Source organism: Cygnus olor, chromosome Z (genome assembly GCF_009769625.2).
Source record: "Cygnus olor isolate bCygOlo1 chromosome Z, bCygOlo1.pri.v2, whole genome shotgun sequence".
In the NCBI taxonomy this organism is placed as follows: domain Eukaryota; kingdom Metazoa; phylum Chordata; class Aves; order Anseriformes; family Anatidae; genus Cygnus; species Cygnus olor.
Genome location: NC_049198.1, coordinates 42,810,568 through 42,827,915, shown reverse-complemented (window position 1 = coordinate 42,827,915; position 17,348 = coordinate 42,810,568). Strand labels below are relative to the sequence as shown.

At 34.9% G+C, this 17,348-nt stretch overlaps 2 protein-coding genes across 15 annotated transcripts in view; one reads left to right on the top strand and one right to left on the bottom strand.

Moving 5' to 3' along the window:
* The window catches only part of NAA35 (N-alpha-acetyltransferase 35, NatC auxiliary subunit), a 42,129-nt gene extending 35,911 nt beyond the window's left edge, over window positions 1–6,218 (bottom strand). The window contains exon 1 of the mRNA XM_040540816.1: window positions 6,151–6,218. The gene's annotated coding sequence lies outside the window, so the exon portion shown is untranslated. The remainder of the gene's footprint in view (window positions 1–6,150) is intronic.
* AGTPBP1 (ATP/GTP binding carboxypeptidase 1) overlaps window positions 1–17,348 on the top strand; it is a 69,446-nt gene that overhangs the window by 10,094 nt on the left and 42,004 nt on the right. For 13 of the 14 annotated variants that reach the window (XR_005815206.1, XM_040540805.1, XM_040540803.1 and 10 more), the window contains 8 exons: window positions 6,148–6,218; window positions 10,314–10,444; window positions 11,253–11,320; window positions 11,701–11,764; window positions 12,106–12,252; window positions 12,557–12,688; window positions 14,542–14,635; window positions 16,077–16,114. Coding sequence is in view for 13 of the 14 variants with exons in the window: in XM_040540805.1 (XP_040396739.1) it covers window positions 6,148–6,218; window positions 10,314–10,444; window positions 11,253–11,320; window positions 11,701–11,764; window positions 12,106–12,252; window positions 12,557–12,688; window positions 14,542–14,635; window positions 16,077–16,114 (745 nt within the window). In the remaining variant the exon portion in view is untranslated. Of the gene's footprint in view, window positions 1–3,474; window positions 3,499–6,147; window positions 6,219–10,313; window positions 10,445–11,252; window positions 11,321–11,700; window positions 11,765–12,105; window positions 12,253–12,556; window positions 12,689–14,541; window positions 14,636–16,076; window positions 16,115–17,348 lie in introns of those variants that run through there. The other variant, XM_040540811.1, reaches the window with a different exon arrangement.

Genomic DNA, 17,348 nt, shown 5'->3' with positions numbered 1-17,348 from the left:
AACACTCTGTCATTGAAGCATTGCCAAGAAATCAGGAATATTACTGGGGTTTCCAGTTCATGTTCAGTATGTGGCAAAGGGAAATGCTTAGTTTCTGCTATGGTAGTCCTTCCCCTCATGGCTATTTTTACTGCCCCCATCTCCCCCCGTCCCCATACCATTCACCTTCTGCCTGGTGAAAGGGTTATATTATCTGTGCAAGAAGCAGCTGACTTTGGCAATATTTCTGTCAACTCAAATCACGCAAGTTCTGAATGTGATACTCTTGAGTGTGACGTTGGCAAGTTTGTCATGTCTTGAGGAGTACAGTTATGGTGCGTTGGTAACTTTCTAGGAGCTTCTTTCCAGGCAAGAAACGAAGTGCAGTTTTCTTATTTTTTATTTTTTCTGCTGAAAGGCTTTGTTTGTTGGTGTTGTTGTTGCTGTGGTTTTTTTTATTGTTGTTTGTTTTTAAGGGAATGACTTAGGTATTTACAGCTTTTCAGGCAGCTCGTATCAGACTTGTTTTTACAGTTAAGTGTGGTGGTGGTAATAGGCTGCATGACATAGTTGACAGGTTGCTGTGCAGGGCTTTGGTGCTGCAGTCTTCTGTGAAGCTTTATATGTGTTGTTTTGAATATCTGAGTGTGTACTGCAGTTCATGTAGTCATGTCAAAAAGTAATCATTGTGCAATAATACAGCAGTGAGTGAACTAATCAGCTGACTTTATTTTCTACTCTAAATATTTATAGGAAAGGGTACAAGGAAAAGGCAGTAGCTGATTTTTAAGAGCACTTTTTTATTCAAAGTTGTGTTTAAACAGACTTTTTCAGTGTCTTGTAAAGAATTATTTCAGTCCATAAACAGTTTCTAAGGCTCTGGGGTATGTGAAATGCTGTACTATCAAAAGCCTGTTTGCTTCTGGTTTAGTCTGCACTGGGACGGTGGAGGGTGGCATATGTGTGCTTATGTGAGAGGTAAAGCTGTCTTTTTCAGAGCCTACCCTTGTTTGCAGTCTTCTGATCTTGTGGCAGGATTTAGCTGAGTTGTAACTTCCCAACTTTTTGCTGCCTGGCATTTACAACGTTTTAAATCGTTACATAATTTCTTTATATCTACTGTGTTTAATTTTTTAATTTATTGTTACTTGACACAATTCTGTCCTCTGAATTGTTTCCCATCTCTTTCACATATATTTATGTATTCTTAATACTGCAACATTTAGAAAGATTTTGCTTAGCTACTTGATTTCATTGTCTGAGAAAGAATTTGTTTGCTATGCACTTGTTACAGTTCCTTTTTTTTTTTTTTTTTTTCTAAACCTTTCAAATCAGTAACTCCATGATGAGCATAAATGAAGACTGAGCTCTGGCTTTGAAAATACTTGGGATGCACCTAGCTTTGAATACAAAGCAAAATAAGGAAATATATAGAGAGATGAATAGTCCAGCAGGTTTTGCAGACTTAATGTGCCAAATTTACATGGAGAAACTGAATCTTTGTTTTGTCTCCTGGTGGATATGATTTGTTAAAACTCATGTATCATGCTAAATTTTTTTTTTTTGGGGGGGATTTTGTGCAGCAAAGCCCTACTATTAACTAGGGTTGATTTCAGAGGTCTTTGGCTTTCTTAAGGAGTCTTTATTTTCTGGTGTTTTTTTTTTTTTTTTTCATTAAAAAAAAGATATTTTAATGTTTTTAATCACATTTATTCTTCCATGACCAGCATTTTCCATATTAAAATCTTTTGGTCAGTTAAAGCATATGAATTTAGCTTATGTAAAATCAAAATGTCTTCCAGCTTCAGTAGCAGACAGATTAACTTATTTTCTTTCAGAGTCCTAATAGCAGGACTTCAGCACAAAAGCTTTGGGGCTTTTTCGGTCTCCATGGGGTTCCAGGCATCAGCTTCATCTGGCACGGCCCGTACGTGCCGCTTGTAAGCACATCTGTGTTTGTGGCAGAGTTGTTTTTCCTCGTCTGACTACTACTGCTGCTCACTTTGCTTACCGTTCGCTTGCTGAATGCTGCTAGATTTGTCTTCCATGGCAGTTGTTTGAAAGCATTCTTTTGGGGAAGAATTTTCCATTTCAGGAAAATGGACATGATGGCAAGACAGTCTAGTATAATACTCCAAAATATATATTTAAAATGTATGTATCAAAAAACTTCAAGTTTCAGTGACAAAGGGGAGTGGGGGGGGGGATCCAAATCATGAAACCAGAGTTGCTGTTACTTAAAATAAACATTTTTGAGCCTCAGATGTGAGGTTAGTGGGTTTAATATATGAGAATTTTTCAGATTTGATGCGAGAAAAATGCCAATAAACCTGCTCAGCACTGACATGCTGTAATGGTTATACTAATGTGACTATGCTTTTTTTCTTAATATGATTACAATTTAGTGTAAAGATTGGAGTTTGCTTTTATTTATTTTTTAATGCCCATTAGTGATTAATGGGAGATAAAAGAGAAAACAATATACAGTGAATGTACTTAACTGCAAGTTCTGGTGAAGCTGAGGCATACACATTACTGCATTGAGTATAATCTGATTTCTTCAATTTTATTTAAAAATGGCTGTTCACACCATGTAGAAATTCTGCCTGAGTGGCGTACAACTAAATAAGGCATATATTTACTTTCTCCTGAAATATGCGTGTCAGTTTAAGTATCAGAATCTCAAAGATGCAAGAAAAGCCCTGTGACGGTGCATATGAAGTATTAGGTTAGTACTTTTACTTTTTTGATTTCCTCTTTCCATTATTGGGTAGCTGATGGAAAGTAAAGCTGATGATTTAGGTGGCTTTCTAATGCAGTATGGCATTGCTGGTATTTGTGTGAAAACGAAAAAGTATCCTCTGAGAAAAGACAAACAAGGGGAGTGGGACAGGCATACACCTGATTTTAGTGACGCAATTTCTTTATTATTATTTTAAACAGATGGCATTCTAGGTGCTTCTTCCCCCAAAATAGTGGATTTAGGATCATGAAAGCATGTGACTACCTAAGGTGGGAAAGAGCCAAGTTTGACTGTACATCAGATATGGATAGGTGAGACCAAGGAAAGAGCTGGTGTCCCTAAAGAAGGGTTTGGGCAACAAACATCACAACTACTTGATGCATGTGTCGGGGGGGGGGTCACAATAAGGAGGAAATGTCAAACCTGGCAGTCAGCAAAGAAAAGCCCAAACCTACAAGTTTCTTCATCCACACAGAAAGAACTGGGACCGAGACTGTTGATAAAAGAGGCAGGTGATACCTGGATTCTGTGACCTGGGCCATCATCCCTTTTATGTTTTCTTGCAAAAGTCCTGAGGCCAGGTGTTCTGTGCTAGAAGTATGGTATTATTGTTCAACATCAAGAGCACAGTGCCAGAATTACCAATTCCTCTTTCCCTCTCTGCACAGGTTGCTACCTAGCTTGTGCCAGTAAAATTTCCTCTGAATCCTGTTGCAATTTCTGGCAGAACTGTTGCCGTCTTGGAGAGGCAGAGCATCTTGGTGTTTATCTAATGTGTAAGTCGACTTAGTGCTCAGGAAGATGGTGTCCTTATGAGTCCCTGCAGTCTAGCAGGCTTTCCCAGTAATGCCTAATAGATACCCCTGGATGTGAGATATGAACAAAATGGTGCCTGTCATTTCTTTAGCCATTGTTTTGAGCAAAAGAAAATAGCTTTGTAATAGTGCTGGTTATTTTTTCTAGTAGCTTTGTGGTTATATATCCCAGAAGTAGGAATGCAGGCTCCATGTTACTCCGTTACATTTCAGCACATTATGAAGCTTATGAGAAAGGTAAATACTGGGTCTGTCCTCTGCCCTTTTGCTTAGGCTTTGCCCATGAGTCTCATAGGGCTGAAGAGATGGATCCCCAGCAAAGGTGAGTTGGTGGCTCAGTGACAGAGAATTTACCTGGGAAGCAGGCAAATGCATGCCACGTAAGGCATGTCTTTACCTTTGGGGGAGAAAGGATAAGGTGAAAATTATGTGCAACCTCCTGCAGTCTGTTTCATTTGTTAGTGTTGGTAGCGTTGTTACAGTAAGTGCAGCTTCTGATTTGGAAATTTACTTGTCTCAAGAAATTTCCTACAAGGAATTTGCCTGTTTGCACTGTCCACGTGGGAGACCAGAGGGTATAATGTTCCACAGACAGTATGAAATGACTGAGGGAGATTCCACAGAATCCAGCATATATCAACTTGAAATTTAACTAGTCAACACCTTCTACTCCCCTCTGTTTCCCTTCAATTTAAGGCTTGATTGTTGTTTTTCTTGTTTTGCTTTCTTCAGGTGCTCTTCTAAATGCTTAATAATCATTGCTAATTTATCCTCTGCTCTGCTCTGTCCTGGCAGACTAGTGTCACTAGCTGTGTTTAAAATATGTTTAAATCGAGCCCCATGCACCTTCAGTCTTTACCTTCCTAGCAATATTTTATTCAAATTCAGCATGATATTTTTTTTTTTGCGTCATTTCATATATTCTACATCAGTAGAAAGTCAAAGAGAGTGTGTTACCTTACTATGTATATATGTTCCACCACAATCCTCTGGATTGCTGGTGTATGTGTTCTTTTCTTTTTCTCCCTGCTTGTTTTTTTTTTTTTTTTTTTTTAAGGGGTTCTTATACTTTCTTACCTGCTTGTCTTTTTCCCCTTGTCCTGGAGTATTTGTGGGTTGTGTTTACTGAAATACTTTGTGTCAAATTTAGAGTCCAACAAATTAAGACCTTGTAGTTCAAGATAGTTCATCTCTGTATCTGGCTGTACGTGTAAAGCAGTTCAGTACACTATACTATGTAAAAACCATTGGCACTGGCAGACTGTTCATCATCTTTCTGACAGCAGGTCAACGCTGCTAGCTAAACAGCACTTGGCTACTTGAACTCAGGAATCTAATATTTTCCCCCCAGTAAGACCAGCAGCCTGATTCAAATAATCCAGACTTTTTAATTTGCCAGATTGTTTTCTTTGTGGTGGACACAGTTATTATCCTGTAACTATTCATGTTCTTTAAATGAAGTCAAGCTAGTTTACACTTGAAGGGTACTTGGTCAAATCTGGAACACCTGTTAGCTTGAGTCAGGCTGCAGTTCTTTTAAAAATCTGAGCAATTGCTTCCTGGCTGTTGGAAGAAGATTCTGTCTTCAGGTAAGTCTGGAAATAAGCTTGCTTCATTCTTCATCTGCTTTAGGCTTTTATCAGCTGCCAAATGGAATTTACCAGTAATCAAAAACTGGTTATTATGTGTATTGAACAAATATTTTTGATAAGTCTTACAAATTTCTCTGTGGGGTCTGTTTCTTGTCTGCATTTCACAACTGCATTATTGCCTTCATTCTCACTTCCTATATCTTTGGACAACTTCTGTCTTAAAACTAACCACTGTGCCCTTTGAAAACACTGTGGTGTTTTTTTGTTGTTGTTCTTGTTGTTTGGTTGGTTGGTTGTGTTTTTTTGTTTGTTTGTTGTTGTTGTTTTTCCAGTAGAGTATTTACTATTCATATTAGATCTCAAATGGAAGTACTGAGGTTCAGTTAATGGTCCTGTAGACTGCAACCTTAATTGCTTGGAGGCACCATTTGAGGAAACAGTGTACCCTGAGGACACTATGTCCTTAAAAGGATAGGAAAATTGTGTCCTTAGCACGATATGGGTTCTGTCCAAGAAATGTATTCAGGTCTTGCTTAAATAAGAACACCAAACGCTCCATGTTTCTTGCATTGCCTCTGTTCCTAGTTATCCTATAGATACATGAAATGGCAGTCAGAAGTAAGCATGTTGTGGTATCTCACAGCAATATCAAGGAAGTTTAAAAATGGGCATGTACTGACTTCAGGAGGAGCTTTGTTTGGTGACTTAGTTGTGGACATGAAAATGTTGGCTGTTAAATCTCTGATACTAATTCCTGCTTTATTGTAATCAGACTCTGAGCTTGGTAGGACTGAATTACAATGTGGAACCACACTCCATGCTTACACTGCAATGCTTTATTTTAAAAGCTGTGTCACGGGCTGAAGAGAGGAAAAGCTTCTGCCAGTGCAGAGAAGTGTGATCAATGAGGATTAATTTATTTAACATTTCTAGTGTAGAGATGCTCAATATGGTGGTAACACTTCATCATTAAAGAGGAATAGATACTGATAATATGTAACTGTTTAATATCTTCCAGGTTATCAGAGATGGTGATTTGAAGAATCAGGTTTCCGATATGAACAAAGTAAAATTATCATCTGAAAAAAGGTAAATTTAAAACTATACTGACTTCTCAACATCAAGCCATTTGAGATTTGTGAAGACACGGTGCCTATGTTATTAGTAATATAAGTAAAATATTCATCATGTGTCCCTGATGAGAGAGTGGAAATTTATGTCCTGAAAAACTGAGGGAGTTGATATTGATTAGCATAAAGTAGCCTGATTTTTAAGAAATAACTTTTTACACTTTAAATTTGTCTGCATTTAATCTCAGACTTGTCCATATATAACTTTATATACGTTCAATTTCATTGAAAGAAATATCAATTAATTTCATAATTTCATGCATATACAGGCAAAACATACAAATGATTACTACTGAATGAATTAAAGGACAAGTTTACAAAACTGCCCAGGAAGTCATGGAATTTGTCACAAGATGTATTTAATTCTCCAACAACCCTACGACTCAGCATACAGTTAGGGCAAACAACAGTGAAATTACAGAAGATTTCAAGAGTTGTTTGTTATTTTCATGATAGCTTATTTTAACAAATATTTGAAAAAGCTATGCAATTAACTACAGAAGGCAATAACCGTTTCAAACATCAGGAAGCTTGAAATACTTTTTTATTTTTATAAATTTTTCTGTGTATAAAATGTATAAATCTGTAAAAAAAAAAAAAGTGTATATTTAAAAAAAACAGTTTTATTCTTTTGAGCTAGCACAGTTTGAACCACCTAGTTTCATCAAACTATCTGATATTTAAAAAAAATCCTCAGTGCAGCATAATAGGGTATTTTGTCTTCAATCTTATTTCTCTGAAATACCAATTCTTATTGAAACGTGTAAATCAAAGTATGCAAAGCATTACAATGAAGCTGTCTTTGGTTATTTAATTTCTGTTTTTAGCAGGCTGTAAGGACAGGTTGGACATTTGTCTGTCAGGAAGTGCAAATGTGGTCTTGATTCATCTCTGAGGAGGAGAACAGTTTTGATGATCTTGTGAAGTTAGAGTTAAGGAGTTAAGGCTCCTTAGTTATGCTTATTGTAATACAAGACAGGGGAAACACCATGTAAACCTCAGTGACTACAGAGTCCTCTTATGAGAAGGCTTTACAGTGGATGAGGTGAAAAATGCTTTCCTTGTTTAAAAGAAGGGTTCTGCACACTGTGGGAAAAGAAGTCTTACATGAAAGGCAGGCTGCAGTGTTCAGGGTCTTCATGTGAGGTTCTGCAATGTCAGCAACTTAAGAGGAAATTTAGCTTGACAGGACACTGCTTTTATTGTGCTCTTCTGATTATTTCTTTGTTTTACCTGGCTGATGAATTAAAAGCACTGAATTATGTTGTACCTCTTTGTTTTTGAGAGCTGTCTTCTAGATATGGATCCTGGGTTGTTTATTTGACAAGCCATAAGTATTTGCATTACAGGTATCAGAAAAGAGTTCCACCCCAAACTGGAGTTGCACTTGATTTATAGGTCAAATTGTCACGGTGATGTTATGAGCAGGAGCAGAATCAGTCAGCCTAGCTGACATAATTTATGTTCTACAGACTTTTTAATTTACGGTGCAGGTACTGAAATCTGTCACAGTGTTACATACCACTATGTATATCATTGTAGAATATAATAAAAGTGTAATTCTTGTTTTAAGGAGAAAATTAAACTAAGAAAAATAAGCTAAGTTAGGAAATAATAAAATAAGCTCAGTTAGGAAAATAGCTAAGACTAAATAGTGACTTTGATTTATATTTGAGCATAGACACTGGGCAGGTGTCATTTCAAGAACATTTTACTGTGTGATCTGAGGATTTGAGGTTGATTTGGCTATATTTCTGTTGGAAGAATTCTTTCAAGATCAATAGCCAAAAATCATTCTAAAGATAATAGTTTAACTGCTGTGGTGAGTGCTTCTTGCTCTTACTAGGAATTCTGGCCCCAGGAGGAGATTACACCCCTGAACTGCTGGGTTTAAATTGTTATATCAAACTGTGGTGAGGATTATTTACCCTTCCTAAACCCCTTAAAGCTTTTAGTAAGTGTGAAGAGATTATGCTAGATGTTAACTGTCTCTGCATGGTATATAACTTCCATGTGCCAGTGTTCCTTTTTTGAGTTTGCTGGCCAGAGGAGTCAAAATTGGATGTGCTTTGAAACATTAATTTCTTTAGTTTTGTGTTTAGAAAAACTTGTATTCCCTGTTCCTTTGTTTGTTATTAAGGAACATCTTTGTTGTTGTCCTTGTTTGTTTCCTACTTTTAAACTACATTTATGTCATTCTGAGACCAATGGTATACCTAAATGGAAATACTCCCTCCCTACCCCCCACCATATATGCATGCTCTCACATGCATGTATAAAACAGCAGCTCTGCTACACAGTGGCTTCTTTGTGGGTTGCCTGGACTATTATTTTTGCTATGGGGCAGGTGAAGTTAATGGCCTTTGGAAGTCTGTGACCACATCGACAGAGCTTGTGTATTTCATTACAATTTGGGGCTTATTTTGGAGTATTTCAAGTTCAGTGAAAAATGGAGAAGTAGAAACAAACAGAACAAAGTTTAAGCAAATAAATAATTGTAGCTTTATTATTACTATTCAGCCTGGTATTGAATGGTGAGAAGGAAGTGGAGGTAATTACTTTAGTTATAGATTAAAACATAGCATTTGAGCAAATCAGATTTATTTGAGATCAAAAATACTTTTAAACCAAAGTCTAGCAAATGACTGAGAAAATGATGAGAAAATGAATGAGAAAATGATACACTTCTCAATATAAAATTATTTTGATTGAAGCTCTGTAATTAGTATCACCATTTCTTACTACTGGTGTTAATAATTTATAAGTACGATGTATAATCTGAAGTTGTTTTTTGGTTATGCACTTTACTTTTCCACACTGACATCTAAATAATAGTTGCGGAAGCAGTTTCCTCTGCAACTGCTATATCAGTTTGCTTTCACAGTGGTGTGACCTTTGCCATCAGCTACTTTTTTTCCTTGACTTTAACATTTATGCCCACATGTAAACTAATTCTTTTAACTGTTAGCTGTGGGAGGTGTTTTCCAAGACATAAAATACAAATGAAGATGTAATAATTTTGCATTGTTATAAACAAAACTTACAGTATTTATAAGGTTAATGTTATATATGTCAGTTTTATTGCAGGTAGTCAGAAGAGTATGTGTCTAAATTGAATTATTGTTGATTATTGCAGGATTCTAATGATACAGAAGTGAAAAGTCAATGTAGTTTAACCTCAGAAGTCATTTCCTCTATTTAATTATATGACCATAATTCAAATGTTAAACATTTGTCTAAAAATGACTTTCATGTAAGAACGTGAATCTGAAAACTATTCTGAATAATTGTTATGGCCTAAAACTGAAGAGTAAATAAAACAATTCTAGACTGACTTTATTGCGAGCACTCTAAATATTTACACGAATTCTTTCTCCGTAATCTACATATAAATATAAATACTTGCTTTGAAATAGTTTCTTATATTAAAGTACATTTTCAAGGCAAGTATGTGATGTCAGGCCAAGATACTGTTTGTGTTCAAGCTGAATCCAAACTCTGTTGATACATTTGGAGATTTTTTGAAGTTTTGTACTCAAAATTGTGATCTTTTTCTTTAGCTGATGAGTGTTGGCTTTCTTACTTTGTGAATGATTATCTTTTCCTTCACTTCTTAAAGACCGGTCTGTATGACAGTAGTCTTTAGGACTACGAAGTAGGCTATTTTCCTTGAATAGTTGGTTTGATACATTAACCTGGCACTTGACTATATTCAATAGAAGTTACTCAAATTGACATAGATAAACATATATCTGTATTTAACTTTCTGCAACCAGTTTACCTCTTCACACTTGCTCTTGGAGATGATATTCAAATATAATTAGTTTGCTGAAATGTAGGCTTTGCAAAATTGTTGCCAGAACAGTTAATAATAGTTGCCAGAATTAAGGAGAACTAAGGTGGTTTTATAAATGACAGAAGTAGCCGCTCCTCTTACTCCCTCATGGGACTTCCTGTTTTTAGTGTTTTTTCCTTTTTTTTTTTTTCTGATCTAATGTTTGATTTCATGCTTTGCGTGGATATAAAAATGAAGGTAAAAATTCTTTCTTTTTAGTGTTTCTACCAATTCTCGGACTATGTCTCTGCTGTCACAGCTGGAGAAGATCAATTTGGACTCTGTATTAGGAGAAGCAGATAATGCCAGATATGTTACCTCAAAGATCCTTCATCTGGTTCAGAGTCAGGGTAAATAACTGTTTTTTGTTTGTAATAGTTTTCCTTGTGAGCCTTCCTCCTTCTGTTTATTCTTTGCTGGACTTTTTTTTTTTTCCTGTTTGTAAAACTTCATTTTTTTTTTTCCTGCTTGTTAAACTTTTTTATCCATCTGTTTCTGTCGTGGGTTGTTGAAGGCACATGTTTAAGGCCATGTTTAAAATTACTTGGTATAATATTGGCTACACCGAATACATTTTGTATTGTCAATACAATGATATAAATTCTGAAAAAATACATAAATTATCGCACGTACTATATTATAGTCAATTTAAGTAATAATTCACAGTGTAAGAACAGCTAATGTGATACTGTCATATTTGGTACATTGTAAAATATTTAACTGCTCCAGTTATACTGATATTCAATTAATACATAAGGAGGTTTACTTTGTTTGATAAACAGTACTTTGAACAGTATTCATATGAAGAATGATCTATTTACTATTAAAAAGGCTCATGTTTATTTTCAGTGCTGCTCATAGATGACCTGTTTCTGTGGTAGACTGATCCACTGAAGATTTGTATATCTGATTCCATGAATTAGCCTCATAAGTATATGGAGTTACAGCTGCTTTTGCTCTGCTGCTTCCCCTGTCTTCCAAATGTTCTTTATTCCTAGCCCCTTTCAGGCTATCTTCACTTGTCAGGCTATCTCAAAAGTCACTTTCAATCTAGAGACAAAAGTGTCTAGTGATGTAAGACAAACCAATACGGAAGATTAAAAAAATATAAAAAATCTTTCATTAAAAGAAAAATGGCCTTCTTTTTCTTACTGGCAGAAAAAACCAGGAAGGAGATGACATCTAAGGGTTCCACTGGAATAGAAGTTATCCTGTCAACCCTAGAGGTAAAACCTTTTAATTTTTCTGCTTGTGTGTACTTGTCTGCAAGTTTTCCTATCGTCACTGGGCTTTGTATTTTTAAATATGTTGTTATTCTTGCTCTTCTCTAAAACTTGAATTTGTCAAAGGACTGTCTAATGGTTAAATATGATACTTAAAGACCCTAAAGGATTTAATTATTTCTTTCCCTTATTTTTTCAAATATTCCATTTAATATGTCATACTAAGAACTAGATTTTAATTGGTTCTGCGGTTAATTCAGGCTGCATGGTGTGATGGTTAGCTGGAAGGTAACATCTTAAGTTTTGTTTGACTTTAGTGACATTTAAATATCTAAAACACAATATTGGACTTCTAAATTAATCAAATATCTTTTTTATTGCAGAATACAAGAGATCCTCAAACTATTCTAAATATACTAAATATTCTCATTGAACTAGTCTCAATTGGTAAGTGTTCATTAAGATAGTAGTTTGTCATTATATTCTTGTATTCTTCTGTAGACGTGTTTTATTTATTTATTTTTCCCTGAAGGTTGCTAAAGCTGTCTTTATATGCATTTTACACTTCGAGAGAATCAAAAGAACATAAAGACTGAAGTGATTTTTTAAATAATTATGCACATATAATTTATGTTGCTGTAAGTCTAAATCCAGCATGTTTTTCTTCACATTTGAAGAAAATATTTCTATCAATATTGCTATTTAAAGTCTTCCTTTATGTTAACTATAGCTTAGATATTTAACTGCTCTTTGGTTATGAAGATACAAATTGTGTATTAAATTTCTAGGTGGTGGTCGGAGAGCAAGTGTCTTGGTCACTAAAGGAGGGACACAGATCTTGTTGCAGCTGCTTTTGAATGCCAACAGAGAGTCTCCTCCAAATGAAGAATTAATGGTGCTTCTTCATACGCTTCTTGCAAAAATTGGCCCAAAAGGTGATGATGATGGACTTATGTAATATGGCTTAATACTTTGCAGTTTTGTAATTAAAGTTTAAGAAAACTTTATTGCTGAATAAACATCCATGTGCTCAGAATTAGTAGAGGAGAAGAAAAGGAGGAGTAGAGGCGAGGAAAACATGGTAAATATATATTTAATATGCAATATAAATTATATTTAATATAAATAAATATGCAAAGTTAACATATCACTTGTAGGAATTCACAGTTTATTTAACTTCCATTTTTTAATGATAATTTCAAAACTGATTTGATTGATCTTGCATTTCTTTGATGTCAGACAAAAAGATTGGCATGAAGGCAAGAATTAATGGTGCCCTGAACATATCATTGAATTTAGTGAAGCAGAATTTGCAGAACCACAGGCTAATTTTACCATGCCTTCAAGTATTACGAGTTTATTCAACCAACTGTAAGTATTGGTTGAATACTTTTCTTTTGCTTATAATATATATATTTTTGACATAAATATGGTTAAAAGATACAGCATCTACGTAGTTGTTTAATGTTAAATGCTTAAAGTTACTATGGTTACCAGAGAATTTGATTTTTATATTGTCAAATTGCTTGAGTCTAATAAAAGCTGTTAAGTTTGTGTACTTCTTGTGTATCTTTTGGTTTTTGTTCAGTGCACATATGGTTGGTATTCTTTAATGCATTTGAATATGTTGAATTTGGGTGCACATCATTTGTATAAATGCTAGTGCTGTATGGCCTAAACCAGGAATGCTAACATTGTGCTTGCAAAAGCACTTCAAATGAAATAATTACTCTTTATTACACATGCTCATGTTTTTTTTTTTCTTTTTACTGTATTTTTATTTTAATTCATGATGGCAAATTTAAAACTTAGTTCTCACAGGAAATATTTACTTTTTTTGTTAACTTTCCCCTTATTGAAGTGCCCTACTGTTGGATGAAAACTCTTCCATAAAAGCCTAGTTCATTGTTTGTGCAAGTAGTAGGAAGTTGCTGAAAACAGCGTGATTCTCACTGAACCTCCCATTTGTTAATTGCGCTGATTTTTTTTCCACTGAACTCAAAATGGCCATTCAACCTTTTAGATAAATGTATGAAGATGAAAGTGTAACCACATTTTTCTGAGAGAAATGATTTGATGACCTGTAAGATTGTTTTCAGATTATTCGCGTGAGAATTTGTAAAGTTCCAGTACTTTATGTGGAAGCTTTATTTCTGTTGAGCTGTCTGATAATGAGGTAAAATGCTTTTAAATGGGAGAAGATAATACAGATGTTCATACAGGGTAGCTTTCATATAGGTAAACTTTCTTGAGCTTGAAAATGGAAGATTGAACTGAATCTCTAATTTGGATTATGCTTAGATCATTTCTGTCTTTCTATATTTCCCACTCCTTACAAACATAAAAAGTAGTAGTTTATTTCATGTTGATGGGTGGTATTACTTAAAATTTGTTTACATTTGCTACCAGAATAGAGTCCTCATTTTCATTAGCTTTTAGTGTTGTAATAGTTCCGCTAATGATGAAATTGCAACTTGGGTACAAGTGTTGAATTGTACTCGTGTGGCACTTACAATGTTGAACTCGTCTTGTTGCTTAGTCGTTCTCTTCTTATTTTTCTAGGACTGTGTATTTGTAAGCTCAGTTTGGAATTGAATTCCTTTGTAAACCATGCAGCATGCATTCTGCCTGTGTAAACCATGCAGCATGCATTTTGTGAACAACACAAAATTAGCACCATTTCTCTTAATTTGTACCCTTCTCACTGGATTACTATTTTTTCTGAGAAAACATAACTCAAGAAGGGTTAGATGGAGTAATACTGTTTGGCATTTCTTAATTCTACAGCAAACGCTTAGCTTGCAAATACTGGTTGATAGACCTGTCTATCCAGATAATGAAGGGTAACAGCAAGTCATAGAACGTGATAGACCCAAAAATTTAGAAACCATACTGTCTCGATTAAACCACGAGCTTTACAAAAATACAAATCCTTTTTATGATGCATATCAGTAACAAAGGAAGCAGAAGCATGCACAAGAACTAGTGTGTTAATTTTATCTGTAAAGTAGTAAGTAATGTTTTTTTTTCTTTTGCAAGTTTTATCAGGAGTTGATTATTACACTGCTTATATGAAGAGTAGTGTCTGCTTGTCATTGTTTGTCTTAGAGCATATGTGTCTGGTACTTGAGAATATACTTGCTGGATTTTAGTTTGTCTATTGATTTTCTTTTGCCTTTCTTATTATATTATCTTTTTTGTTTGTTTGTTTTTAACTCTTCCAGCTGTAAATGCAGTGTCCTTGGGAAAGAATGGAGTAGTAGAACTGATGTTTAAGATCATTGGCCCTTTTAGTAAAAAGAACACTAGCCTTATGAAGTAAGTAATGTCTTTTTAATACAGTATATGGAAAAAAACTTTAGATATGTTTCAAAACTTTTTATGAAAAAGAATATTAGAGAAATCAAATGTAACTAGTATTTGAAAGTTAAAGTGAAGGGAGGTGGGAAGAAGAACTACAGATATGACTTTTTTAGAGTAACACAAAATATCAGAATATGCAGTTATAGTCCAGGTAAAAGAATATAAATGTTATTTTTTGCCTCTAATATTTCTGCACGGAAACTGTACAGTGGCTATGCCCAAATCAGGACAAACTGATCAGGACAATCCCATCATTTTTCTGTCTGTTCCATTGGCTCACAGATGAAGAGTGACATTCTGTTTGTTTTTTAATAGAATTTTCTTTGTGTTCCACTTGAAAGCAATTATCAACTCTCAGAGACAACAGAATAGGAAGCTCCAGCTATCTAGTGGACTATTGTGTAAAATAAATAACATTTCACTGAGAACCTTAAAAGTGGTGTTTTTAGATTTTTTTTTTTTTCTTTCCAAGGGTGTTTTTTTTTTTTTTGGTTTGTTTTTTAGAGAGCTTAGGGTTAAAATGAGTAAGTGGATCTTCCTGGAGATAGCAATTTCTTTGCGTAACTACCGACTTTTTGAAGTGCATACTTGTGGGGAAACTGATTTTTTAAATCTGCTTAACAAAATAATAATACCAAGTTTTTCATATTCGAACTTTACTACAAACAAAATAATGTTATGTAAATCTGGTACTCTTGGTTGTTGGAGTGTCTCTATTTAAAAAAAAAAAAAAAAAAAAAAGCCCTGCCCCTTCAAGCCCCAGCTAAAATTAAACACATGAACTTACTATTCCATGATGTGAGTAATCTTGATATCCTTGTTTATGGTCTGAGATCAGATGTGTGAAGTCTATCCTTACAAAGCGGGTAAAAATAAATATATATGTTTTCTAGTTGTACATCTTGAGTTAGTTCAGACAAAACCTTGTGTGCAAAATAACTTGTGTGATCTTGTATTGCAGTGCAGATAGATGAGCGTTACATCTGTATACGCTGGAAGTTTTGACCTACAGTTTTCTAAAACAGTGTCCTTTATTTTACAGAAGTACTTGCTCTGCTGAAAACATAAAAACATGGGTGTCAGAAATACCTCATCCATTGAATATAGTTCATAAACATTGCATTGTCACTTAACTGTTTTTTTGCAAAGACTGTAAGTTTGTATAGCCATTATGTTGATGTTAAATTTCACCATCAGATTTCAGATATAGAAGAGATGCATGATATTTTAATAAAACAATTTTTTAAAGCCAAAGCTGTGATACAGCACAACCAGGAAAACATTTAGGTAGATGCTAAAGAAATCTGCTAGCTGTATTTTTTTTTTTTTTTTTTACAATGTTGTAGATGAAGTTCACTAGTTGTTTGTTGTTTGACTTTTCTTGTTATATTGACAGGGTTGCTTTAGACACACTTGCTGCATTGCTAAAATCAAGTAAGTGTTTAACTACAAGAAACTGTTTGTCTAGCTGAGATATGTATGTGTGTGTATAAACATATAGAAGTTTGTGTATATAGATAGAGAAAAAGAGTAGATCTAATACTAAGTCTGTGGCAAAAACAAAACCAGGGCTAAGATAAGGTTACAGTTTTATCAGTGTCTGGTACTTCAGTTTTTGAATGGTACATATATATTTAATAATCAGTTATGTCTCTTCAGTTCTGCTGCAGAAAGGCTGCACAGCTTCTGCAGAACTGGTCTGGAACCAAGGCGGTTTTACAGTCACTCACCTCAGCCCTGCAGTCATGGATACCTGTAGCTTATCTCCAATGCATCTTCTTCATACACATATCTGAAAATATCTGTTGGATGACAGGGGAAAATACAGGGTTTTTCAGATACCCTTCTGATGAATTAGGTCTTGGGTCCTAAAGACAAGTCTGTCTGTGATGACCGTGAAGTGGAACCAGGGGTAAGAAAACAATGGTCTGTTCCCAGACGTTGGCTCATGGCAGCAGACCCTGGCAAACATCTTCTCTGCTGTTTTTGCACCAGGATTATAACTGGCAAGGGATTAAAAACTAATTCTCTCTAAAAACTACAGCATTCCTAGTAGTTCTAGTGGAGTTGGATAAGAACGGAGGCATGATTAGATTTGCAGACAACTATTTCAGTTTTGACAGGAAAGTTCTGAGATGCTTCTTAGAGTGCTGTTTTCTCAGGTTTGATCAGAGTTGACACGTGGTCTTGTGGGTTTTTGTATTTCCTAATTTGGGGTTTTCTCCTTGGGAAATCCAGGGAAAGAAGAAATATTTATGAATTGTCGCTGGTATTTTGTTCTGTGAATTTGCGGTCAAATTTTAGTGTTGGGAAGAGAAATTAAGTGTTGAAAAGGTGTGTATTTGAAACAGGAGGTCTTGTGCATTTATTTTGAGATAATTCTTACTCAGTCCTGAGGGGTCTTGACACTGTAACTTCCTACACTTCATGTAAGTAAATCTTTTCATAAAAACATTAATTTCTGGTGTGTGGTTTTGGCATACCCATTACCCAGTAAGTGTGTAACATTTAGGGATCAAGTGTTTTCAGTTGATAAATGTGAGTGATAGTTGCTGTAATGCCATAAGGATTACAAATAGTATGAAATTTGTTTCAAGTCCTGTATTTACACAGTGTTTTGATATTGATAGGTAGGCTTTATATAAGCTATTTTTTTAACTTGCTAGCC